We start from the raw sequence: 26,850 nt of genomic DNA, 5'->3' as shown, positions 1-26,850 counted from the left end.
TTTGAGACATTTCGAAAAAGATTCAGGCATACCTCAATAAAAATCTAAATGGAAACTAAAGTTGAATTGAATCTACACTGTAAGCCTCTAATGTAAAAGGAATATAGTTAATGGTAAAAAAGTAAGTGCTATTTAGTGCTCTCGGCACATCATGCAAGTACGTACACATTTGGGCTATTTATTTCGACCATTTTCTGTCAAAGTCAGACATTTACGTTTATGATTTTGTTAACCTTTCCGTAATTTGTAGCATGAATTTGACTCTGAAACGCTGCAAATCTGTTGGCTCACTTTAAAAAATATCCCGATTGCCTGCATTCGTGCTGTTGCTCCCCTGCGGCGCTCTGAAAGGAATCTAAATACATATTTAATGAGATCAACTGCAAAAAATAACTGTGTCCATGGGCCAGATTCACTAACACAGCACCACAGTGAAACCCTCTTTAGGCTTTAAAAAGCTGCTGTCAGGATTTAACAAAGGGGTGCAGTGTCAGTTTTCTGACTGAAATGCAGAGAAAGATGTTTTGGTGGTTGGCCTTACTGTATATGTATTAGTAGGAATTTCCCTATCACTGCACAAAGTTTTGGAAGGAGAACATCAATCTTGCATTTATTAACTTTTGTAGCATGCAGTGCAATGCTAAATTTAATGCTGAAAAAAAGCATGTGTTATTTTAGTTGTGTGAGTTGCGATAGTTGGGAATGAGAAGGGGAAATGTTATCAGAAAGAGCGTGTAACTGTGATGTGTGGACGACTTAAAGCCATGAGAGCAGTACTATATGTTCTTTCAGTTTTCACAGAGTCTTCATCCTGCATGTTTATAGCCATTTCTTTTTGCCGCTCACTATTAATGCTCGTATTTCATTGAAAATGAGCAGAACGAGATTGGTACATAATTAAAAAGTTTCTGGATGTCTTTTCTCAGCAGTGCGCACACAGAGTGGCTTTTGGGTATTTTCTCTTTTTAAAAAAAGTCTCTACATTGGAGCCATATTGAAATGTCTGCCAAAATACAGCGATTAACTTAACTGTGCTAGTGTGTCAGACAGACTCCAGAAAAAAACAAGAAAAATGTGCATATTTGTGCATGTGGAACAAATTTTAATTAATGCAGGGACGACTCATGATCTGATGGTAAATAATGTTTGGTGTTCTGTGCATCACAGAGGGCAGCTGTCATAGATTTCAGGTTTATGTGGTGGAAAGGTTTGCAATAACACAGCTCTTATCTGAATAATAATCCTACACTCTGTCCTTTAGAGAAAAGGTGAGTTCACAGTTATATAAACAACATTTTCCTTCAGCTTATTCTCATTTAGAGGCACGTGTAAAGCTTGAGCTTACACTATCATTTTTGTTGGGATATAAATTGCTCGTCCTCACTTCCTCATCAGCTGCACATGTTTTGGAGCCACGAATCTGCACCTGTATTTGTATATGAAGTAACTGCGTCTTTGTGGACAAATGAGTGCATTAATAGATCACCCATCAGACTTTCCATTCTCATGGGGGCATTGTTTTTGCAAATGTATCATCAAGTTAATGTGCCCTGTGGCTTTATTTCACAAAAGTGGTTTTTTGGTAAACCCCACAGTGGCTTTTTGATGCCAAAAACGGGTTTTTCACTGGTGCAGTTACTTAATCTGGCCCTAAATGACAACACAATTTCTAACAATTAAGCTAACTGTGCATATTTTATTTTTTTACTTGATAAAAAAAATGGCAAGGACTATAGCTCTGATTCTAACCCGGGCATTTCCATCTTTTTTAATAAATATAATTAATCATTTTGTATTAATGTGACATTTTTATCTATACATTCATACACCACTTCATTCTATGCAGTTAAAGCGCTTTATCTAACTCGCATATATGCACAGTTTAATGCACAATAAACCTACATGTCGTGTGCATGTCTTTGGACCGTAGGAGGAAGTACCATCAGTGTTTGGAGGATGTGGCTCAAAGCAGAAGCCTGATTGCTGTGAAGCAATAACGCTGCACTGCACCACCATGCCACCCTGTGTTTAAATAAGGAGTTACAGTACTTGTTAGTTAGAAAAGAAAAATCAGGCTTTGGGTACTTGGTTGGGGTTCGCATACAGTTTAACCTCATTCTGGGTTCTTCTAGTTAGATAATCTTTTAGCGAACCTAGTTTTTTGGGAAGTTCTAAACCTTAATCATCTTATGTTTTTTTTTAGTTCTGGGTTTCAGTATAGCTTCATCAGCATGAGAGTGTGTTGTGCTGAAAGGAACAATCAACGCCGGGCACAGCTAAAACCAAAACTGGTGAAATTGTCCTCAATTTGTTGCATTGTGCAGTGAGATTTTGTACTCTTCGACAGATTCGACTACGAGGCAGCGCCACACTCGGGGCTCCAAAGAACCACTATGTTTATCAAGAGGTAAAAAGAAAATTCTTAAAAATAAAAAAAATCGATTGATTTCCTGTAGACTTTCTTTCTGATTTTTAAATTCTAGGCAAAGTTTTTTAACCCCTGCACAGTGAATCATCACCACTTTGCTGGAGGTGTCCTTCCTGCACAGTCTACTTAAAGTATATTGATATAATCTTGTTATCTGGCACAGATGGAGTCAAAACTAACTATGCTCCCCTACCCGCCTGTACTTTCACTTTTCCGTTCACAGCCTTGCCTTCCAATTTACGTTTCTGAGCTGAAGCTTGCATTCTCGTTGTCGATGGGTATACAGTTTGGAAGCGGAGTGTTTTGGGTATGTGTATGTGGTTTTTATATATATATTGTTATATGTTGGTGAAAAGCATCTTGAAATATTTTCCTTGTGCTAACTTTTCTTTTCTTTTCTATTCCAGGTTATTTTACTTGTTATGAGCATCAAGCTGATGGACCAGATCAGAAGGAAACATGACTTTATGGCTCTTCTCGAATCAAACAGATACGTTCCCGGTGCTTTCTAGCCCCCTGCTGTTTTAATACACACATCCTAATTTCTATAACCTGGCTATCTTATGGTTTTTCTATGTGTTGATGTTTAAATGCATGTCTAAAAGTAATCTACTTGCACACAGTAGATAAGATTTAAATGACTCTTCTGCCTTACTGCTGTAAAAAAAAAAAAGAGAGAGAAAAAAAAGTGCAATTTAATGACATTAATCAATCTGAACTAGTTATCACATTTTCTTATGTTTTTTTCTGGCTTTTTGTTCTGTACATTAAGACTTTGGATATATATCAGTGAGGCTTTCAAAAGGCAGATATTAATCTAATAATAATTAATCTGCTTCGATGTTTTATTGAAAGCTTGCCTCACCGAACCCAACTGTAAGTTCTGAGTTTTGACGCGATGTACCTCAAGTCAAGATGGCGTAATGAAATACGAATACTTGTCTTAAGCACACATTGACTTTCAAGCATTAGAGCAACTAATAATCTTTGCAAGATAATAATATTAATAAGCTTTATGTAGCAGCTTTTTTAAACACTGTTTACAAAGTGCTTTGATTCAGTTATTGATTTAGCCATGCATATTACTGCATAATCAGGTGAGACAAGGGAATGATTCACACGTCTCGGGGACAGCAGAATGTTTTGATGCCTTGTTATGCACACTGAATATCTGAAACCTTGTTGTAGATTTCAGTTTTTCTTAAAGCACATGTAACAATTCGAGCTTGTGTGATCATGCCCAGGAGAGAGGAGTGGGTGAGGAGGAGGAGGAGGAGGAGGAGGAGAGGGGATTCTGTTTTGTTGCACATACAGTAGACACGCAGTAAAATCCTCTTTGATTTGAAGGTTTTGCACAGATGTTGGCAAGGCCGCTGCAAAGAGGTTGTGAGAGGCTCTTGTAGGAAAATGTGCCACCCACATTCTTGCAGAGACTGTAACGCTCCAACTGATGCAACTCTCACCAAAGAAGCCTTTATACCACGCCGCGTCTACTTTAACTTGCTGCATGAGCTGCCTGCTGTTGAAACGTCTACTCGACTCATATATTGTCAAATTAATTTAATCTGAAGCAGCAGATCCAGTGTCTACCTGTGCACTTTAACCATTATTGCCTAATATACACATGTTCTGGCAACGTATGGTGTCTTTGTTTCTGTCACACACTGGGTTTTTTTTTTAATTGGCATGACATGATGTAATATTTTGTAAATATAACGAATAAAACAAGTTTTGTCTTTTTTTTTACGTCTTCATTTTATTTTGTTTTCCTACAAAACTGAAACTGCCCGTCCTCGTAATGATGCTAACAGCTCGGTTAACCCACCAGCAAATGCTGAGGTATGTAAATGATAGTTGTATCCATTTTAAATGTATTAAATTTTGGCAGCTGTCCTAAATGATACAGTGCAGTGAAAAAAGGCACCTCATACTAAATGCCAGTATATAACAAACACATTGTATTAAAAAATGAACATAAAGTAGAAATGTAAAACTGGAAATACAAAAAAAAGTAAAAAAAAAAAAAAAAGAAAAGAAAAGAAAAGAAACATAGACAAACCAAAATTTACACAGTGTAGAAAAATTAAAAGCTACGAAATCAGAAAGTATTAAAACAATTCACACATAATATTCAGTTTGTTTTAGATACATGTTTAGATGTTTAGTTATATTACATTTAAATCGTGCGTTTTCACTCCGTGTTGATATCTCAGATCCATAATCTCAATCAACTGAGTTGAAATTCACAAAGTCATAATAAAATAGTCCATAATGCACTTGTAGGATATGTAGGATATATTCAATATAAGCAATTGTCATAAATATATTTATTATTTAGCATGTTTAAATAATGGCCATCACTGCTGGAAGCATCAGAACTAGCAAAGACATCGGAAGTCGTCTGGAGGCTCTGTGAGGGTGGTGTAGTTGCCTGCTTTTGCCATAACAGCTTATAGAGTTTACACAAGTTCCTGGAAAAATGATGAGAATGTCTTTAATACCTGTTCATAAATCATAACAGTCTGATTTTCCTCCCAGCTGCCTCCAAGAGTTTCCACCTAGAAAACATAATCATTTTATGAAAAAAAGGATGACAACCAGGGATAACAGAGACCAGAGTAATGTTTAAAAAATTATTTGTAATTTTAAAAAATCTGAATAATTTTGGTGTATGTGGAGAGCAAATTTGCAAATTTATCCCACTTAACTGCCATATTATCCAAAACAGATTGCATGTAATTGCCAACTTGATGCCATTCGATCACAAAGTGATGGCAGGCCGACTCTGCCTTGTTGACTTTTTATTACCATTTCGACTCATTAAAGTTGTTTTGAAGTTAGCAGCTGATACAGGAGGTCACTGAACTAGTCCCCATCTTCGAAGCAACACTTCAAAGGTAACAAGTTCAAGTGTTTTATAATCATTTGCCCCTCCATAATGAATAAATCCTACTAATAATTACATCCTTATATCAACAGGTCCTATTACAGAAGAACACAGTGTAGGTATGTTAGCTTTCACACTTACACACGAATTAGTGGACTCTTTGGCGCAAAGGCAGGATTTTGGGATGTTGGATTTCCAGTCCTGGTAGCCCTGAAGTCCACAACACTCCAACTGAGATGGAAGTCAAAGGAGAACATAAGGATACTCTGTTAATACCTGTAGCCAATTTGAGGTAATTAGGAAGTGGTTGTTTTGCAGTTGTCTCTAAACTACAAGGTTTCTTACATCTGTCTGTAAATCGTCGAGCAACTCTTTGCTGCTCTCCGTCAGCAGCAAAAGCCTCAGGTATTCCTTCTTCAGCTCTTCAACTAGCTGCACTACAAAAACAAAGTATTGTTAAAAATATTATTACAAACAATACTGTATCTTCTAAAACACATTTTGGATTCAACTAATTCAAGTTCTTCAACTGATCAAACACACATCCACAAATGTGCAATAACACTAATGTGCAATAATCTTTTCTGGCATCGTTGTATTTTTACTCAGTTGTATATAGCATTTGTATTCTATTTTTATCTTATTGTATATTTTATTCTACTGTATATAGTATTTTATTTTATTCTATTCTGTATAGTTGTGTACTGTATTTATTCTTATTTTATTTTATTCTAATTTTTGCTTCATAACTTTTGCACTGTCCACTTCCTGCTGTGACAAAACAAATTTCCCACGTGTGGGACTAATAAAGGTTATCTTATCTTATCTTATCTTAAACAAACACACACACAAAAGAAAATACAGAATCTCCACATTTTAAAGTCAACTCGGTAATACCTCAGGGTGGGAAGCCAGTCCTATGAATAATAGAATGATAACCACCAACAAGACGATACTCTCTAAAATCACTCCAACTGCATACTGTCACACACACACACACACACACACACACACACACACACACACACACACACACACACACACACACACACACACACACACACACACACACACACACACACACACACAGAAATACAGAAAGAAAGATCTATTTGTTTTTGTCATAAATTGTATTTTGGTTTTTTGGTTTTTTTATGGTTTTTTACCAGATTTGCAAGAATCCCTTTTAAGTTTGAAACTGCCAGAAGAACAAGTGAAAATGCAAACTGAGTCCCATTGTGTTATGCTCTGAATTGGAAATTGTTACACATGCATTTGTTTCATCTCATTTTGTACTATTGTAATTGTTTGTTCACTTTTTTATGTAAGGCCTCCTTGGAACATCTGCAGGTTGTTCAGAATGCTGCTGCAAGGTTTCTGACCAAGTCTTCTAAGTACTCGCGCACTCACGCACCTGCTGATCCAGCTGTATTAGCTCCCCATTAAATTCAGAGTCCACTTTAAGATTATGACTATGGCATTCGGGGCTCTGCATGGACAAGCACCAAAATCAACATCAGAGATCGTTTACATCCGTACATCCCCAGCAGGTCCCTGGGGTCATGTGATCAGGGCTTGCTGGTTGTCCATAAAACTAGGCTGAAAACGAAAGGCGACAGAGGTTTTGTAACTGTGGCCCCAGACTCTGACACTCTGCCTCTTTGAGCTTGACATCTATGGACTCAGTGGTCTCTTTTAAAAAACAGCTAAAAACTCATGTTTTTAAACTTGCTTTTGGTTCAGTTTTGTTTTATGTTTTAGCTTCTGTAAAGCACTTTGTGATTTTTATCTTGAAAGGTTCTATACAAATATAATTTCACTTACTTACTTAAATCTCCATTAGCTGATATAAGATCTGACTGACAGGCTGTTGGGCAAATTGTTGACTTGATAAATAAATGTCACCCTTATAAACAACAACAAAAGGTAAACCTTTCTATCCGTTACAACAGAATCGTCTTCTTTTCAGTTTGTCAATTAAAGTAAGTATTTTGTCATTGCTTGACTTCACTGCACAGACACTAGGTGGCACTAACACCTAACTCTTTCTCTAGAAATTAAAGTCACCATAATATACATTGTAAACATGTCAAGGGCACGTTGTATCCGTGCATTCACTGCTGTGTCAATATTATGTTATAATTTAAAGAGTAGGCGTAGGACCTTTGTCACTTTGTGCTCGTCTTCTATTTTCAAATTCACACCAGTTCTTTTTCCTATTTATATGTATGTTTGTGGACAGTTTCAAATGTATAAGGCACACCTGACTGTAACAGTAATACAGCAGCCCTGCAACAGAGCTCACTTTCATAATAGTTCAGTTTTTGTTAGGTGATGTAAAACAGAGTTAATTTAGCTTCATTTAATTTAGCACATTTTTGTTAGGTGAGGATTAACAGTTATGTGCAATCAGCTGATGGGCATACTGCATATGTGTGTGTGTGTGTTTTCTCAGGTAAAACAGTGGAGCTGTCTCAGCGGCCATTGAAGAAGCCTTAGAGCTTCTGGATGCTTTTAATAAAAGATCAAAAAACCAAAAGCCATCTCTGTGCTGAACACCATTTTGATGAGCCTGCAATCTCAGGTCAGCTTGAGCACATTTGAAGACCTAATTCAATTGATTTATCTGTACATTATGACTGTTTGCAGCCAGATGAATAGTTAATGATGTACTATGGTTGTTGTGTCTGTTTGTGTGATGTATATTGTGCTTGTACTCAGTAAGGTATGTATTTTCATGGTGTCTTAAAAAGTCTGATAATGAGCTAAACATTACCCAGAGAGAAGTATGTATTTTCTAATTAGATGTAGCAATTTGAATTTTTGTTTGTTTTGAAATGTATTTTTCAAATTGTTTAACAGCCAAATCTTCCTACGGTGGGAGAATCCACCTGTGATGTCATCATGAGTGATGACAACAAGAACGAAGACTCTCACCAGGAAGCATGGGCTGTGTTTGAGAGGATGTTGTCTCATTTGTATCATCTAAGGTGGTTGTTTTTGTTATTGGAGTGTTGTGATTCCAATGGTGATTATACTACAGATACCAATTAGGATTACTTACCAGCACATATGCTGTAATTTATTTAAATAACTATGTCACCATCAATTCAAAAGTTGTCGTATTCTGCTGCAACACTGTAGTATTGGGAAAAAATTTAAGTGAGTAAAGTCTCTAACATAATTTCCCTAGGGATTAATAAATTACGCTGATTCTAATAATGATGATGGCTGTAAAAGAAAAAAGAAAAAACAAACAACAACAAAAAACAAAAATGTAAATAACAGCCAAATCTTTCTAATTGTGGAGGAAGAAATTGACAAATTACAAAATAATCCAGCCCAGTTATTAAAAAGCCCATGCATGGTGGGTGACATGAATTAATTTCCCAGGACAAAAACCACACTTTGGAGTTTATTTTGAAGTGAATCTTGTTGTTTTGTTCATTCTGCTGACCCCCTGAAATCTTTTGGTTTCTGTTATGTTGTAGCTCGGAAGTGTTCAAAGCTCTGGGCTTTGACCCTCACACCAGGCACTGCGTTCAGCCAGAGGGAGGTCCTCCGCCACCACAGGAAGTCTTGGCCTGTTTGCAAAATCTGTCCATCATGATTTTACAGCTCCTCCAAGCTTTCAGCAGGTATGTCATGCCAGTTAAAAAAATACCACTGGACATTTCACTCATCTTTCATTTTAGGTTTGCATAAGGCCCCTTCCTGATAATTCTTTTGATTTTAGCTGTGCCTCTTATAGAGAAATGTATGCATCACAGTCACCATTTCACAAATCTTATTGGTGCATCTGGATCTGTGTCCTTCAGTAAACTCCACAGAGGAGTTTGATCTTGCTTACCTTTGCCTCAACAAGTAGTTTTTGAAGGAGTCCTTTAAACCACCACCCCTCTCCTTCCTGTGTGCATGTGTTTTATGTTCTCATTTCTCTCAGGCTCCATTTGGCACCATAGTACAGGCTGTAATCTCCTTGTTTCTCCATTCTCACATTGTATGTATGTGAATGCTTGTTCACATATTAGCCATGTCTGTGTTTAACTTTAACTGACAAATGCAGGCAGAGGTGCACTGCTGCCTGCATTTGTCAGAACTATGTTCCAAAGTACTACGGTGCCAAATGGAGCCTGAGAGCAATGAAAGCGTAAAGGACTGGTTTAAAGGACTCCTACAAATTGGCTAATAGCAATCACCTGCTGAGGCGTGGGTGTGTCCTGAGGTGGCCTATCAGCTGGTCAAGGGACATATTTAAAAGGAAGCTGCTGAGCACTGGAGGAGGCCCCAGACATGATGAGAAGGAATGTGTAGAAGCTAGGCATCTGAAAGATTGTGTAATGTGGCGACCCAGTCCTAACAGCAGCAGCGGCGACAGTAGGAGATAATGCGTGTGATCATAAGGACAGAGGTGCACCTCTGCCTAATTTTGGAGTAGTGTATCTCCACTGTTGTTTACTGGGTGCAGCCGTGTTGGGGGAGGGCTATTAGCCAGGACAGCTCCCCGGATGATGATTTTGGCCCATATCTGTCTGCTTACAGGGTGATGGGAGGCTTCTCCTCGTCCACCTGGGACAGGGCTGGTGCGGTCCTGCTCTGAAGAGAAAGTGCTTCCCGGTTGTCAAACATTATCTAGAACTTGTAGATGGTCTGACTGCTGAGAATAATGATGATAAAGTGCTGCCTGCAGTACCAGAGTCAATACCAACAGTGTGCTCTCATCTTATGCATGTGAGTTTGTCATTATAGTTTTATTTGTAAGAAAATGATGAACTTCACATTGTGTACCAAAATAAAGAACATTTCATAAGTCCGTTTAATTTCTTTGCCCTATGAGAGCTGGAATAAACATATCCTGACAGTTACAGTTGAGCACACTTTAGTTAAATCTTGAAACAGTAGAGACAGGAAGTAATAGATTCATCTTTGCATAGACAAAAGCAGATACCGGCTGTGTTCAGTCCATCATATTAAAAAGGAAACTATAACATGCTCCATCTGCTCTTGCATCCACTTCTAAATTGCTGTCAAGCAGCCCGGTAATAGAAATGTCTCTAATGTAGACGTGTACAGTGTAGTGTATGCATTTAAAGACCATAAAGGAAACACTAACATCTATGTAAAACTAATTTGAATAAAAAATGAACAGGCACTTGGTGGGGTGAAATTCCACCGGTGCGAAACCTTTTGTTCTGCTTGTTCTGACTGTATTTAAGCCATGGCTGTGCTGTCCATCTTCAAAAGCTGGTATCTCTTGGTGGTGGTATTTTCTATATTAATTATTATTATTATTATTATTTTTATTGTCAGAGTTTTCTTTTTCTCTTATATTCAAAATAACCACACTACAGATGGATACTGTCAGAAGGAACTTTTATGTGGATGACTGTTTAAAATCTGTTGCTTCACAAGAAGAGGCAGTGCACAATATAAAGAGGCTGATATCTGCACTAAAGGAGGATTCAAGCTTTCAAAATGGATCAGCAACAGTCGCACAGTGCACATCTCAATCCCAAAGGAAAAGAGAGCAAAGGAAATCAAGGGTCTGGATTTGAGAGAGCGCTGGGTTTACAGAGGTGCATAGAAACAGATAAGTTCAAGTTCAGAACCTCTCTGCAGGATCGTCCACCAAGTAGAAGGGGCATTTTGTCTGTGATCGGCTCACTGCATGATCCTTTGGGAATCTTGTCTCCCTTCAGTATGCCAGCTAAACTGTTGCTACAAGAACTTTTGTTGACCAAATCTGAAGTGGGATGAAGTTATTCCCCACTCTCCCTCTAAGCAGGGGCGTGACTGGCTGGAGGAGCTCCAGCTGATGTCAAAGTGGAATGCTTTCTTAAACCAAATTCCACTGGAAGACCAGATAAAGCACAACTTCATCATTTTTCTGATGCAAGTCAAGATGGTTATGGGATAGTGTCATATTTAAAACTGGAAAAGAATAACATCTCACATGTTGCCTTTAACCTGGGAAAAGCTAGAGTTGCTTCTTTTAAAGCAAACTACAATTCCCAGGCTGGAATTGACAGCTTCAGTTCTTGCAGTTCGAGTGAACTAACTTCTGAGAAAACAGTTGCAGGAAAAGTTTGAAAAATCTGTTTTTTGAACTCCTGTACTGTTAAACAGTACTGAAATACATCTCCAAGGAAGCCAGAAGATTTTTGTGAAGGAATCACAAGATGCTACAAGCTGTCTGATTCATTACGTCTCATCTTGGACAAAACTTAAAATCTCAGTAGCCTGGTTTTTAGAGCTGAAAGAGACGTTGGTGTTTCTGGGACAAAAGAGGAAAGAGTTTGTTGCCGCAGATCTGAATGAAAATGATCTGGAAAGTCAAAAGAATGAAATGGAAACAAGAATGGGAAAAATTTAACACCACTCTGAAGAAAGAAAATCTGACTCAAGAAGATTTGGCCAAAGCAGAACAAGCTGTTATTCAGCATGCACAACAACAGAAATGTAAAACTGAAATGGCTTCAATAAGCAATTGCCTCAAAGCAGTCTCCAAGGGAAGTTCTCTCTACAAGCTCGACCCAGTATTGGATGTGGGGGAATAAATGTGTCAACATTGATTTTACGCCATATCTGTCAAAAGTTGGGACATGCAGGAAGAGCGTACATCCTGTCAAAACTAAGACAAAAAGACTGGATAGTAAATGCAAATTCGGCTGCCAAGAAAATAATCTCCCGATGTATCATGTGTAGATGCAACAGAGGAAAGTTTGTTGAACAAAAGATGGCGCAGAGAGAGTCCTGCCAGACACAGCTCCGTTCACAAATGTTGGAGTGGACTACTTTGGGCCTATAAGTATTAAAAGAGGACAAAGTCTCTTTAAAAGGTATAGAGTTCTTTTTATTTGTTTGACCAGTCGTGCAGTACATCTGGAAATTGCATAAACACTCAGTAAAGACTGCTGTATAAATGCTGTCTGGAGGTTCGTCTGTAGACAAGGCCCAGTTTCGTCCATCAGATCTGATAATGCTACAAATTTTGTTGGTGCAAATTGAGAGTTGAAAGAGAGCTTGGCTGAGCTGAACCATGCTAAAATTCAAAACACTTTTATTCAGGATGGCATCAAATGTCCCGGCAGCCTCTCACCAAGGTGATGTGTGGGAGCGTCTCATTCATTCCATAAGGAGTATTTTAGTCTCAGTTCTCAAAAAACAAGCTTTAGATGATGAAGGACTCTAAACAGTCCTCTGTGAAGCTGAAGCTATATTGAACGACAGACCCATTACCAGAGTTTCCAATGACTCAAATGATCTTGAAGCACTCACACCCAATTATTTGTTGCTGAAAAACAAACCAATTTTGCCACCAGAAGTGTTTGATCAACGTGATCTTCATGCTAGGAAAAGGTGGAAATGGGTACAGTGTATGGCAAAGCTGTTCTGGAAAAGATGGCTTTCTGAATACCTACCTCTGATGCAAGAAAGACAAAAATGGCAGGGGACTAAAAGATGTCTTATACCTGGAGATATTGTCTTGATTGCAGATGCTACAGCTCCAAGAGGATGCAAAAGGCTCGGTGGGTTCTGTGAGACTCCAAACAAAGACTTGTATTTTGGAAAGGCCAAAACGTCTTTTGCTACTGGAAGCATCATCTTGAAGAAGTAACATCATCAATGAAGATTAAGGACATGCCGGAGGGAATAGCTCCTTTTTTTAAGAACTTTGAAGTAATTGTGATTGTATGCACAATTGGGGGCCAGAGTGTTGGAGCCATTTATTTTTTATTTTTTATTATTTTTAAAATTTGTTTATCTTTGTAAGTCAGCCAGGAAGAACTGTAGGGCCATTTTCTATAAGTAAAGGGACTAGTATAGGACCAGCATGCACTGGGGTGGGCATGCTGTTGTTTTTTTGAAACCAGATCAGGAGAAGCAGCAGGAAACAAACCACAGTGCAGCAGTGGCTTGTAGATTTTAAATTGTTGAATGTTTGTTTGGGCAAACAATGGAATTGCCACTACAAAAGGTTTTCTTAAGATATATAAAACAGATGTGTTGCAACAAATACACAAAGACATAGGAAACACCAGAGGGGGCTTTTTAAAAAAATATTGTAGAGACTTTTTTTTAGTTCAATCAGTACCATCATATCAAGAATTTTTATATGAATTCTAAAATGTCTTTTAAAAAATCCTGTAGAACAGGTCAAAACTGAGAGATCATTTTACTTAATTAGTTATTTAGTAATTAGTATTGTTAGTTTATGAAAGCTGTAGCCATTAAGAAGTGGGCTTGTAACCTAAGGGTTGCATAACTTCATAAATCATTACTGGTTTCATCATTTCACTTGATTTTATGTCAAATTTAAGTTTACAAAACAAAACAAAACCAAGCAATATGAAGGGAATATAAAACATTTTATTACACAATGAATTTTCGAATTTTTCTAAAATGTTCCCACAAACCTAGGGAACAAGAATCGATACATTAACTGTGGTTTAGACAGTTAGAGGTGTAAACTGTAAGCTGTATATTTTCCTTTTGTCCTTTCATTTATGCAGTGGATAAAGGATGTGGGATGTGCCACAGCAAGGCTAAGGAAGAAAGTGGATTGAAGGATTTTTTTTTTCTTTAGCAGCTGATCTAAACGATACGGAGCAATGAAAAAAGGCACCTTATACTAAACCCCCGTCTTATCAAATATGAGAGTATTAAAAAGCTTTGAATGAAAAAAAAAAAAAAAAGAGTCAGAGTTAAAGAAAAATGAAAAGCTACCAAACTACAAAATATCAGTTAAGCTTTAATTCACCCATACTATTCATAAGTGCTTTTTTGCTGAGCACATTAGCTTTAAACTCTGAATTTTTACTTAGTTTCTTGCTTGCCGGTGCTAAAAATCACAGAGGTACTAGATTACACTCCATGTCAGGGCAGAATTACCACAAGTCTCTAAACACAGAGCTCAAAGGCGCAAAGCGGTTAAGACACTCTGTCACTTATCATATCCCTTTTGGTTATACTGGATAGAAATATTGATCAAAAAAGGAACATAGTCTTTCACAGTTTTGTTTTTTGTGGCACAGCCCAAATGTACAGCTCATTAGGGATTACATAGTGAATAGAAAATACCCTTAACAAAGAAGTTCAAAATACACTTGCATGGTATAATATAGTCAATATATCCAATCATCATAACGTCTTCTATTAATCCCATTGCCTCCAAGGTTTGCCTTAGCTTTGCTTAACACGCTGAATCAGAAACAAAGAAATCAGGAGTGGTCTGAAACCTCTGTGAGGGTGGTGTAGTTGCCTGCTTTTGCCTCTGCACTGTAGACCACTGCAGGGGTGTCTTTCTTCCGATCGAGCTGGCACAAGATGGCTATACACAATACTGCTGACAATATCTAAAACAGAATCAAACAGAGGTGGTTTATTTTACTTCCTGTTCATCTTTTTATTATTTCTTGAGTTGCTTTGAGTCCACCTGCAATTTTAGAAAGAGGCTGAGAAGGGCAGAAAAGTCAAAGAAAATGCCAGCGCAGCAAAAACAGATACTTGCTCGCTTTCACTCAGCTTTTGAATCTGTAGTTACCAACTGCATAGGAAGATTTCAGGATGGAAAAGAGTTTTTGAAACCCTATGACTGAAAATATTAGTGGAAGACAAATTTTAAGGGAAAAATTAAGACTTTGTACAAATGGGATCACCTAAGCAAAACTGCTGACATTTCTGTCAACAGCAATGCACGCTTTCTAAAGATCGCATCAAAGGAGCTATAACCATGAGAGCCACAGACTGATTGTACTCACCCACAATAACATGATTCCCATTGTTACGCCCAACACAGTCCTAATCACACTCATTATGGTCTCGATGAAGTATGGAAGGCATCCCTAAAACAAGTAAAGGATTAATGAGATAAACCGATATAAATTGAAACAAAGTTCATAACAGCTTATAGAGTTTACACATGTACCTGTACTTGAAAAAAGATCATTTCTAATGAGAATGTCTTTAATACCTTTTCATAAATCATAATAGGCCCGTCGCCCTTCTGGCTGTTAAACAGGCTGCTGTTTCTAGGAGCCGCCACCTGGAAAACACAGAAATCGTAATTGTGCGTAAAGTGTATGCACACCCAGACAACGTGTAGTTTAAAAAATGTGATGATATTCGTGTGTCAAAGCTTTTAAAACATGCTTTTTTAACTGACTGCAGTCATTTTCAAGCAGATTTGCAAATAACTGCTGTCTTATTTATAAATGCAGACAGATTGTTTGCAGCATGTTGGCAATCTAAATAAGACTGCATGATGGGCACGACTCCTCTGCAATGCGTTTATTTTAGTGCTTTCAGCGTTAATCTCGTTAAAATGACGTTAAGGGCATAACCGCATTAATGTGGCAAATCTACATTAACGAGTTACCACGGATCGCCCCGTGCGCAGGGCTGCATGGCGTCAACGCGTTAACGAGCTAAGCGCTAACACGTTGATTCCGTGCAGCCCCTCGCACGGGGCAATCCGTGGTAACTCGTTAACTGAGATTTGTCGCGTTAATGGCGTTAACGTCATTTTAACGAGATTAACGCTGACAGCACTAGTTTATTTGCAATTGAGTATTCAACTCAACTGGTTGCCAGTTGGTTGTATTCTGGTGTAATTCCTTTAATCAAGCAACCACCCATGTGATTTTTCAGTTTAATCAGCACCCTAAAACAACTACGTCACTATTTGTGAAGGAAATTTTGAATTTCAGTTCCAACTCTATGAAGCTCTGGCTGGACTCTGAATATAAGTAATCAATGTAAAAAGAAAAGAAAAAAACCCCTCCTAGGTCTGTGGTAAATATGAGTTTCTGTTCATGTAGACGGCAAGAGATTTGCAATTTTCACCAGTTAATAATAGTTAATTACATATTATCACAAATGCCAGCTTGACCCCATCGAGTCAAAAATCTTAATGACGTTTTATCGCTGACTTGATGTACTTAAGTTGCTTTACCGTCTGCAAATGGTTTGGTTGTACCACAGTCTCCAACCACTGTTTTCCCAAGTGTTACTGTAGCATAAAGGAGCCTGGTGGTGCTACTTTGGGAGGAAGTTGGGCTTTGTAAATGAAAATTGATTGAAAAATGTTTTTAACCGTGTAGGCATGTCAGCTTTCACACTTACACATGGATTAGTGGACTTGTTGGCGCATAGACAGGAATTTGGGATGTTGAACTTCCAGTCCTGGTAGCTCTCAAGTCCGCAACACTGCAACTGAGATGGAAGTCACAGAAGAAAATAAAGAGACAACTGCGAAACAACCATCTCCTAATCCCTTCTACAAACAGTTAAGTCTGACCAAACAGCATCTGATCTGTGCTGCTGAAAACTGTATCAGTCATGCCAGGACAGTCTGCTTGTATTTTTGGAAAAACATGTCCGTCACAAACAAGATTTTTATGATGGTTATCTTTCTTTTTTTAAAATCAAGAATACTGCATTTCTTCTCTGTTCTCACTAGAGTTCTCTATAAAACATCAAAACAGCTATTTTAAGTTGCTAATATTATAAGAAGAGCATGTGCCTAGCATCCAGTTAACTTGTGTATCAGGATTGTTTAGTTCTGCCATTAACCTTACATATTATATGTGAGGTCTGTTTTTAGTTAGTTTTGTTTGATCACCTCTGAAACTACTTGGAACTGCAATTCTACAAGATTATACTTACAAAAACTGGCACGGGCCATCCATTATCGTTGCTCACAAACATCTCTATGACCTCATCAGCTATTATTTCCTTGTGCCCTGTTTACACTACTGGCTGCAAGTAATTTTCAGTATAAGCTGGCAATATGAAGCCTCAAACTGACACTGCAAAATGTTGTTATCTGAAAAACCTTAAATTCATTTACTCATGACTCATTGAGCCTGGAGTCAATTGGACTCCAGGCTTAATGGGTTGTGAAGCTAGATGAATAGCAGACACACACACACACACACACACACACGCGCGCACACTACACACTACAAACACATGCACATCTTCACTCACAACTTCACAACACAAGGTTACCTACTTCTATTCAATTCAATTCAATTTTATTTATATAGCGCCAAATCACAACAAAAGTCGCCTCAAGGCGCTTTATATTGTACAGTAGATCGCACAATAACACATACAGAGAAAAACCCAACAATCATATGATGACCCCTATGAGCAAGCACTTTGGCGACAGTGGGAAGGAAAAACTCCCTTTAACAGGAAGAAACCTCCGGCAGAACCAGGCTCAGGGAGGCGGCCATCTGCTGCGACCGGTTGGGGTGAAAAAGAAAAACAGGATAAAGACATGCTGTGGAAGAGAGACAGAGATTAATAACAGATATGATTCGATGCAGAGAGGTCTATTAACACATAGTGAGTGAGAAAGGTGACTGGAAGGGAAAAACTCAATGCATCATGGGAATCCCGGCAGCCTACGTCTATTGCAGCATAACTAAGGGAGGATTCAGGGTCACCTGGTCCAGCCCTAACTATATGCTTTAGCAAAAGGAAAGTTTTAAGCCTAATCTTGAAAGTAGAGATAGTGTCTGTCTCCCGAATCCAAACTGGAAGCTGGTTCCACAGAAGAGGGGCCTGAAAACTGAAGGCTCTGCCTCCCATTCTACTTTTAAATACTCTAGGAACAACAAGTAAGCCTGCAGAGCGAGAGCGAAGTGCTCTAATGGGGTGATATGGTACTACAAGGTCATTAAGATAAGATGGGGCCTGATTATTTAAGACCTTGTATGTGAGGAGCAGGATTTTGAATTCAATTCTGGATTTAACAGGAAGCCAATGAAGGAAGCCAAAACAGGAGAAATATGCTCTCTCTTTCTAGTCCCTGTCAGTACCCTTGCTGCAGCATTTTGGATCAGCTGAAGGCTTTTCAGTGAGTTTTAGGACATCCTGATAATAAAGAATTACAGTAGTCCAGCCTGGAAGTAATAAATGCATGAACTAGTTTTTCAGCATCACTCTGAGACAGGATATTTCTAATTTTAGAGATGTTGCGCAAATGGAAGAAAGCAGTCTTACATATTTGAGAAAGCAGTCTTACAGTCTTACATACTTCTGTCTGTATATCATCGAGGACTTCAGTAGAATTAACCAGGGGTAAAAGGTTCAGGTACTGCTTCTTCAATTCTTCACGTACCTGCGCAACAAAAACAATGTAATGTACAAACAGTTAAAAAACATTTCTGTATCTTCTAAAACACATTTCTGAATTCACTAAATGCAAAAAGACACAAAAAAAACCCTGAAACTCAACATGTGGAAAGCCAGCTTGGTAATACCTGAGATTGTGAAGCCAGTCCTTGAATATTAAGCACCAACATGACAAGACTGCTCAGAATCATTCCAACTGCATACTGACAAACAGAAACACATACACACAGAAATAAGGATCTATTTGTTTTTGTTATAAATTGTATTTTATTACCGCTACCAAGATTCTTGTCTTCTTTTTTTCTTTACCCACCACTATTAGGGCCCACTGTTTCTCTTTCCAGACACCGATTGCGCCAAAGATGGTCAAGAGAATAATTACAACAGCAATAACATACATAATATGTATGGCTGCAATCTCGCGTTCTGCCTGTGGAGAAAAAAAACAAAGACGCAGGTTGAGAGTGAGCAAGGGTGTAACCTAATTCAGTGCTCCATGCAGATGTTGTTTGTCATTAAGAATACTGCAGGAAAAGAAAACACTTACACGCTGGCATTTGTCTGACAACGGCTGCATAATATTTGCTTACCTATTTTGCCACTAATATAGAAATTGCTGCTGAGAAACATGAGCTATATATGTGTTGTAGTACATACAATATGACATTGTTAAATCGCACACACATTCATGTGTCATAATGCAAGCCTCTATAAATATACATTTAATACCTCTTCCTGTTGGTGTAAGTGTCCATGGCTAAAAAGACTGAATCCCAGCAGCAACAAGCTGATTATCTGTAAAAACAGTAAGAGACGATTCAACACTTTCAGAGCTGTAACAGGCAGAGTGAGAAACGCTAAGGTTACCAAAAGTCATCAATGATTTCTCCACATCCTAAAAGTATTGTTTACAAATGAAAGTATTAATTCTGCTTATTAGAATTAAATGATAGGCATTTTTTTGTAGTAGAAAGATGTAATGATTACTAAACCCCCTATACAACACCGCTTTTTACAAACACTCAATATGTTGGTTAGCAAACTGTAACATGGTACATAAGCTTTTGTGAACTTAACAACACTGACATAAGCATTGTTGTATCAGATGAACTGCAAAACATGACAATTTACACACACAGAAATGAAGAAAGAAAAATGCAGAAGCAGTCTGTGGGAAACTAAGTTCCCACACACACACACACACACACACACACGACATCAAGCTGTATGCCAAGAGTGAACGAGACATCGATTCACTGATCCACACTACCAGGCTATACAGCAATGACATCGGGATGCCATTCGGGCTGGAGAAGTGTAGTCGGATGGTAACAAAGACAAGGAAGGTAGTCAGAACTGAGGGGATCGAACTACCAGAAGGCAACATTGCAGACATAGAGGACAGTTACAAGTACCTGGGGATCCCGCAGGTGAATGGGAACCATGAAAAGGCCGCTAGAAAAGCTGCAACCACCAAGTACCTGCAGAGGGTCAGGCAAGTCCTGAGGAGTCAGCTGAACGGTAAGAACAAGATCCGGGCTATCAACACCTACGCCCTACCCGTGATCAGGTACCCTGCTGGGGTAATAGGCTGGCCAAAGGAGGAGATAGAAGCCACTGACATAAAGACAAGAAAGCTCCTTACCATGCATGGAGGGTTTCACCCCAAGTCCAGCACCCTGAGGCTGTACGCTAAGCGGAAGGAAGGGGGCCGGGGACTGGTGAGTGTCAGCACCACAGTCCAGGATGAGACAACGAACATCCAAGAATACATTGGGAAGATGGCCCCAACTGACCGAGTGCTCAGTGAATACCTCAGGCAGCAGAAACCCAAGAAAGAGGAGGAGAGCGAGGAACCATCATGGAAGGACAGGCCCCTGCACGGTATGTACCACCGGCAGATAGAGGAGGTGGCTGATATCCAGAAATCCTATCAGTGGCTGGACAAAGCTGGACTGAAAGACAGCACAGAGGCACTAATCATGGCAGCACAAGAACAAGCTCTGAGTACAAGATCCATAGAGGCTGGGGTCTATCACACCAGGCAAGACCCCAGGTGCAGGCTGTGTAAAGATGCCCCAGAGACAATCCAGCACATAACAGCAGGGTGCAAGATGCTAGCAGGCAAGGCATACATGGAACGCCATAACCAAGTGGCCGGCATAGTGTACAGGAACATCTGTGCCGAGTATAACCTGGAAGTCCCGAGGTCAAAATGGGAGATGCCCCCAAGGGTGATGGAGAATGACCGAGCTAAGATCCTGTGGGACTTCCAGATACAGACGGACAAAATGGTGGTGGCTAACCAACCGGACATAGTGGTGGTAGACAAACAGAAGAAGACGGCCGTAGTGATCGATGTAGCGGTTCCGAATGACAGCAACATCAGAAAGAAGGAACACGAGAAACTGGAGAAATACCAAAGGCTCAGAGAAGAGCTCGAGAGGATGTGGAGGGTGAAGGTAACGGTGGTCCCCGTGGTAATCGGAGTACTAGGTGCGGTGACTCCCAAGCTAGGCGAGTGGCTCCAGCAGATCCCGGGAACAACATCGGAGATCTCTGTCCAGAAGAGCGCAGTCCTGGGAACAGCTAAGATACTGCGCAGGACCCTCAAGCTCCCAGGCCTCTGGTAGAGGACCCGAGCTTGAAGGGTAAAACCGCCCGTAGGGGCATGCTGGGTGTTTGGTTTTTTTTTTTGTGAGTGTGTGTGTGTGTGTGTGTGTGTGTGTGTGTGTGTGTGTGTGTGTGTGTGTGTGTGTGTGTGTGTGTGTGTATATATATAAATAACAACACAATGTCAAAGTGGAAAGACATCAGCTAAGTGGTTGCTGGTGCTCATTAGTCTGGTAATGCTTCTACGATCAGGGAGAAGGAGTGGACGTCTAAGGAATTCAATCCAAGGTCTGTCCATGCAACAAACAAATACAGGAGCTAAATATCAGACGGTACACGGTTCAGTTTGATGTTCAGGTTCATGACAGCACATTTAGAAAATGGAAGGGATGTCAGGAGAAAGCCTCTTCTCTCTAACAAGAACATGCCAAACTTAGGTTTGTAAGTTTGCATCTGACCAAACCATAACTTCTGGAACAATGTCTTTTTGGACCAACAAGACCAAATTGGAGCTATATGGCCATAACACACAATGCCACACTACAGCAAACTCAGCACAAACATACCCACTGTCAAGCACGGTAACGGAGGGGTGATGATTTGGGCTTATTTTGTAGAGACAGGACTGCACTGTACAGTTTGTCAGTCGCACGATCTGATATCCCCGTGTTGGTGTTGTTCCCACATCATCATAATAAATGATGTTCCAGGTTCAACATTGCAAGTGACCAATCACATTGTTGTGACGTCATACTTTTGCAACTTCGGGAAAAAACCGCCATAAAAAAAATAATTAAAAAAAATCTACTTAACTTGCGAGAAACCGCCTCTGTCCGCCGATCCAGCAATTTGAATTCTTGGCATTTCAGGATACTGTTCTTTCATAAACGGTAAGCATTATACATATTGTCCTTGCAACATTGGAATTTCATAAATGAATGAATCGCTTGGCTTGCAAGAGTATGACGTCACAACAATGGGATTGGTCACTTGCAATGTTGAACCTGGAACAACATTTATTATGATGATGTGGGAACAACACCAACACGAGGATATCAGATCATCCTTGTCGGTCAGTCATGAACTCTTCTTTATCTCAAAATGTTCTGCAGTCAAATTTGAGGAGGCCTCTGAATGTTAACACTTGGCCAAAACAGGGTCATGAAACAGGACATTCATTCAACAGAACAACTTCAAAAACAAAGAATGAAGGTGTTGAAAATGCCCCATCAAAGTCAATATCTGAACTCATTTGAAATGCTGTGGCAAGACTCTAAGAGAGTAATCTCCTAAAGGACAGTGAGAACCTGATAAAGTCATACAAGAAACAATTACTTCAAATTAGCTGCTCCTTTTTTTGCACACAACTAATAGAGGGTACACCTGGTTTTTACCATGACTGCTCTTGTGCTTGCATGCCTTCATGTAAGGTTTTAGCATTTCTTCAAATAAAGTCACAGAACTGTTCCTGCCTATTGTGACGTCTGCATTTTGCCCCAAAATATGCAAGAAAAAAAAAAAAAAAACAGCCTGGGAACTGGAACTGATTTGAACAAATCCATTAATAAGATCTCTCACTTAACAGGGGTAACGCCTACATACCAGGAAGACACTTAATCCACCCCTTGAGTATTGATCCATAATTGACTCATGTTGTTACAGGAACTGGAAGCCTAAGAGTTTGGCATCTACATGATGAGCTCAGGGCATGAAATGAAACTTGGTAATTATGCTACTTCCCAGCAAAACAATCAACGCATACTTTGTGGGATGTACTTCTTGATCATCTTGGTTCTTGGACTATGGTGTGGTTTAAAGAAAGTGCTGGCATCTGTTAAACCCATCAATATTTGTTAAATACAATCATTTGAATTTCACAAATGTGTTGACTAAAGTGAAGAGTATAACTACTGAAGAAGTTAATCCAGCTTTACACTGTTATGTTAATCTGATAAGTAGTTCACCCTGTACATTTGTTTACCCTTTTGACGTTTGGCGCCAGCTCTTATAGGCTCGTGCTAATCTTAGTGAAGTATTGCACAATGTGTTTCTTTTGTAACAGCTCCGGGCTAAATCATGCGCTGGTAAACCACTGTAAATCAGTAAATACAAAGCAAGTGATGAGACACATAGTGACAGATAAACCATGAGGGACAAGCTGTATTAGCGGGAAAAACATGTTGCATAATCCACTTCCCCTGAACTGTGGGAATGATGAGAAGAATAAGGTGGGAGAAGGAGAAGAGGTGATTAATCGGTTGGAAAAACCTGAGCATCACATGGTATAACTGCCAGTCAATCAGGTCTGGTGGGTCCCAGATGTTGTGTCAAGATGGCGATGCTGGCACATAGTCTGTTTTCTACAGTCATTGGTCAGCAATGTCATGTTGCTGACTCTGTGCCAAGAGTGGGCCACATTTGCACCGTACGTTTGTCACTCTTGTTTTTGTTTTGTTTTTCCTCTTCATTTAACAAACAAACAAACAAACAAACAACCAACCAAACAAGCAATTTATGAGATCACATTTTGGATTTCAAATCACCTTTATTGTCACATCACATGTGCAGGTACACTGGTACAGTACATGCGAGTGAAATTCTTGTGTGCAAGCTTCACAAGCAACAGAGTTGTGCAAAATACAATAACGTGCAACAAGCAAAATATAAAAATGGTTAATCTAAAAAGTAATAAATATATGTACCATATATAAAGGTATATACATTACTGAATGTGTGTACTAAATATGTTTTTCTACGTGTGTGTGTGTGTGTGTGTGTGTGTGTGAGTGTGTATATACATGTTTTACAAATGAAATAGAGTAAACAATAAAATAAGATATATAAAATATAAAATATACAGAGGTAGGTATGTGCAAAACAGTGGCATTAATGTACAGTATGGAGTGCATAATGTTGAAGTTCCAGTAGTGAGGGTGAGGTGTCTATGACGTGTTCAGCAGTCTGATGGCCTGGTGGAAAAAGCTGTCTCTCAGTCTGCTGGTACGGGACAGGATGCTGCAGAACCTCCTTCCTGATGGAAGTAGTCTGAAGAGTTTATGGCTGGGGTGACTGGAGTCCTTGATGATCCTCCCCGCTTTCCTCAGGCACCGCTTCCTGTAGATGTCTTGGAGGGAGGGAAGCTCACCTCCAATTATCCGTTCAGCACACCGCACTACTCTCTGGAGAGCTTTGCGGTTGTAAGCGGTGGTGTTGCCATACCAGATTTTTGCCATACGGATTTTTGGAAACACACGCATTTTAACTGTTTGTTTTTATACTTAAAAAAAGGAAAACCAATGATGACATCACATGAGACTACAAACACTACAGTACACATTATTGTTTAATACAGCCCCTAATTTAATTGTTATTTAACAATCTTAGCGTTTTCTGGAGACTGTTGTTTTCCCGTCTCGCTAATTATTCCAATGTGTTTCCAATAAATAAAACTAAAATTTAAAAAATGACCTCCTACAACCTTCACTGGCAACTCGATTGAGTAAAACTGAAAAGGGTTTAACTGCAGCACCTGGATAATGTAGATTTTTACACATGACACAAGGAGGGTCTCAACATCTGCACGTAAACAATCTTTCAGCGCCTCGTAACAATACTCACCGCGATCAGACTTATCACGAAAATAAAAGCCCGTTTCAGCCACACATTCGCTCTTCCCATGTTTGCGTCTTCTGATGTCGCTCCACGAGTGAATGCGTCCCTCAAAAGTGATAATTTGTGTGCCCGTAAAGAAATAAATCTACTTTTAAAGAAGAGAGACCCGTTAAAGTCCCTCCCCGCTAGACTGCGCTCCCCACCTGGAAATAATGGTGAGTGGGTGGAGTCTTATTCTCCGGCTCATGAAGTTGCTTAACCCTGTTAATTTAAAGCCTCAAACATGAAATAATTGAAGAATATTCTTATTTATTTTTTGGAAAACAGAGTGTTTTGTGAACCTTATTATGAAATAAAAAAATACTATTAATTTGCAAATCTGTGTTTAAATTTGCAACATAATTTATTTCGGTCCCCTAATAACGTAGAAGCTTCAAAATTTAAATATGATGCAATTGACTTTAATGCCTAAACGCTGGTGACTGCTAAGTAATATATTTATTACCAATATGATCGATATTTATGAGCAGAAAAAACACATGATCATACATGAATGGGGTGTCATATTAACAGGAGTGTCAAATATAAGGCCCGGGGGCCCAGAATCAGCCTTGTCAATCTGGTCCATTGGATAGTTTTGGAAAATGTGAAAGAGGACATAAATTTTGAAATGTATTTTAATTAGTTTTACAGCTTTTCCAACAGATAAAGACTGCCTCTATGGGCATTCATACTACTACTTTAAAACCATTTTTCTACATTCACTAAATCAGCATTTCTTTATTGTGTAGAAAAGCTGACACATACTGTTGAAGTTGTGCTTCTTTTTTCTTATATTAAGATTTCTCATTGATTAAATCTGTAGTTAAATTTCTCTACACTGACAGAAAAGGGTGATGCACCGGTCTGGCCCACATGAGATCAAAATTAGCTATATGTGATGTACTTTGGAAAATGCACTTCCAATATCAAGAACTTGTTGCGGGAAACATGTCAGACAAAGTGTGTGTGTGTGGCGGGGGGGGGGAACTACACACTCCCACTCCATTTGCGGTCATATTTCCCAAGTAGCTCACACATACAGCAAAACACAGAAGACAATGCTGTTTTCACTGACTCAATGACAGTGACTTCAGTTCAGTTCTCTAATGACATTTACAAAGCAGAGAGCATTAGGTGCATTAATGATCATATACAGAATTGTCTATCTGTGATGAAAACACAGTTAATGTAGTATTTTTAATCTGTTAAATGCCTTTATTCTGTCTCAATATGTTTTGTTTCGTTTGTTCTTTTTCCTATTTCAGCACTTCATTTTCTTTATTTTCCTCTATTTTGTTGTATAGCATTTTGTGTCTGATTCTCTGTAGAAAGCGCTTTAAAATAAACTTTATTTACTTATCTTAATGTTCAATAATATATCTGCAACATTTCATTGCATAGGTCATCACAGAATATGAAAATAGTTCATCTAAGTGTCTAAATGTGCTGATGCCACAGCTGTAAGTCACTGATATGTCAAGATATATCAAGCTCCAGAGTTACAGCATTGTGTGAACACAGAAGAAACTGCTCTGAGAAACACTTTACAGCCGGTTCATGAAAGAGGGATAGGAGTAAGGATGTATGGTGGTGGACAAGATGATAGTACAGAAGATACAAAAGAGGACGAAAGTGACATACACACCAGTTTTTACCCACTCCATTACAACAGAGCATCTGGTATAAGGTTAACGAGAATCTGTGTGAAATGCATCTTCACTGCTGTGGTTTTCCTTCAGTGGTTAAGAAATGTCATTATCTGCTTTTTCAGTTACAGACCAAAATAAAAATGTATAGACAGCTTTGCATAGAACGCAACTAGATGTAGACTATCCATCCTAAAGAGGCATACCTGGAAAACAAAATATATGGACATATTAGACATTGCATCCTGATCTGTCCAAAATGTATAACTGAGCACCTCATTCATAGTCACAAATTGTAACTGTGGCACAAAATGTGTTCTACTATACTGATGCTCATGATGTAAATCTGTGGGCTTGGCAGATTTTGACAATTAGATGGATAATTCTGTATGTTATGACTTCAGAGGCATATCTAACCAAAAACTGTACAAACTGAAGACTTTTGAACATAGACATTTCAAAATGTTAAAAAAAGA

The 26,850-nt window shown here is 38.9% G+C and overlaps 1 protein-coding gene and 1 long non-coding RNA gene across 3 annotated transcripts; both read right to left on the bottom strand.

The window, feature by feature from the left end:
• Positions 1–4,493: 4,493 nt before the first annotated feature.
• On the bottom strand, positions 4,494–9,394 carry LOC120433759. The gene is made up of 4 exons (XR_005608740.1): positions 9,166–9,394; positions 5,661–5,747; positions 5,457–5,546; positions 4,494–4,986 (listed from the first exon to the last, which is right to left on the bottom strand). It is a non-coding gene; the product is annotated as an uncharacterized LOC120433759 (long non-coding RNA).
• A 4,271-nt stretch (positions 9,395–13,665) lies between these two features.
• LOC116309830 (23 kDa integral membrane protein-like) lies at positions 13,666–24,915 on the bottom strand. 2 transcript variants are annotated; one of them, XM_039601560.1, is made up of 9 exons: positions 24,693–24,915; positions 19,191–19,256; positions 18,775–18,891; positions 18,590–18,664; positions 18,352–18,447; positions 16,440–16,529; positions 15,289–15,360; positions 15,077–15,160; positions 13,666–14,671 (listed from the first exon to the last, which is right to left on the bottom strand). In XM_039601560.1, the coding sequence occupies exons 1-9, from the start codon at positions 24,750–24,752 to the stop codon at positions 14,537–14,539; spliced, it is 795 nt and encodes a 264-aa protein (XP_039457494.1). In that variant the 5' UTR covers positions 24,753–24,915; the 3' UTR covers positions 13,666–14,536. The 2 variants fall into 2 exon arrangements, with proteins under 2 accessions (XP_039457494.1, XP_039457495.1); XM_039601561.1 differs by having other exon boundaries at positions 18,364–18,447.
• Positions 24,916–26,850: the final 1,935 nt, after the last annotated feature.

The sequence above is a fragment of the Oreochromis aureus genome, linkage group 17 (genome assembly GCF_013358895.1).
Source record: "Oreochromis aureus strain Israel breed Guangdong linkage group 17, ZZ_aureus, whole genome shotgun sequence".
Taxonomy (NCBI): domain Eukaryota; kingdom Metazoa; phylum Chordata; class Actinopteri; order Cichliformes; family Cichlidae; genus Oreochromis; species Oreochromis aureus.
This window is presented reverse-complemented; position numbering and strand designations above follow the sequence as displayed.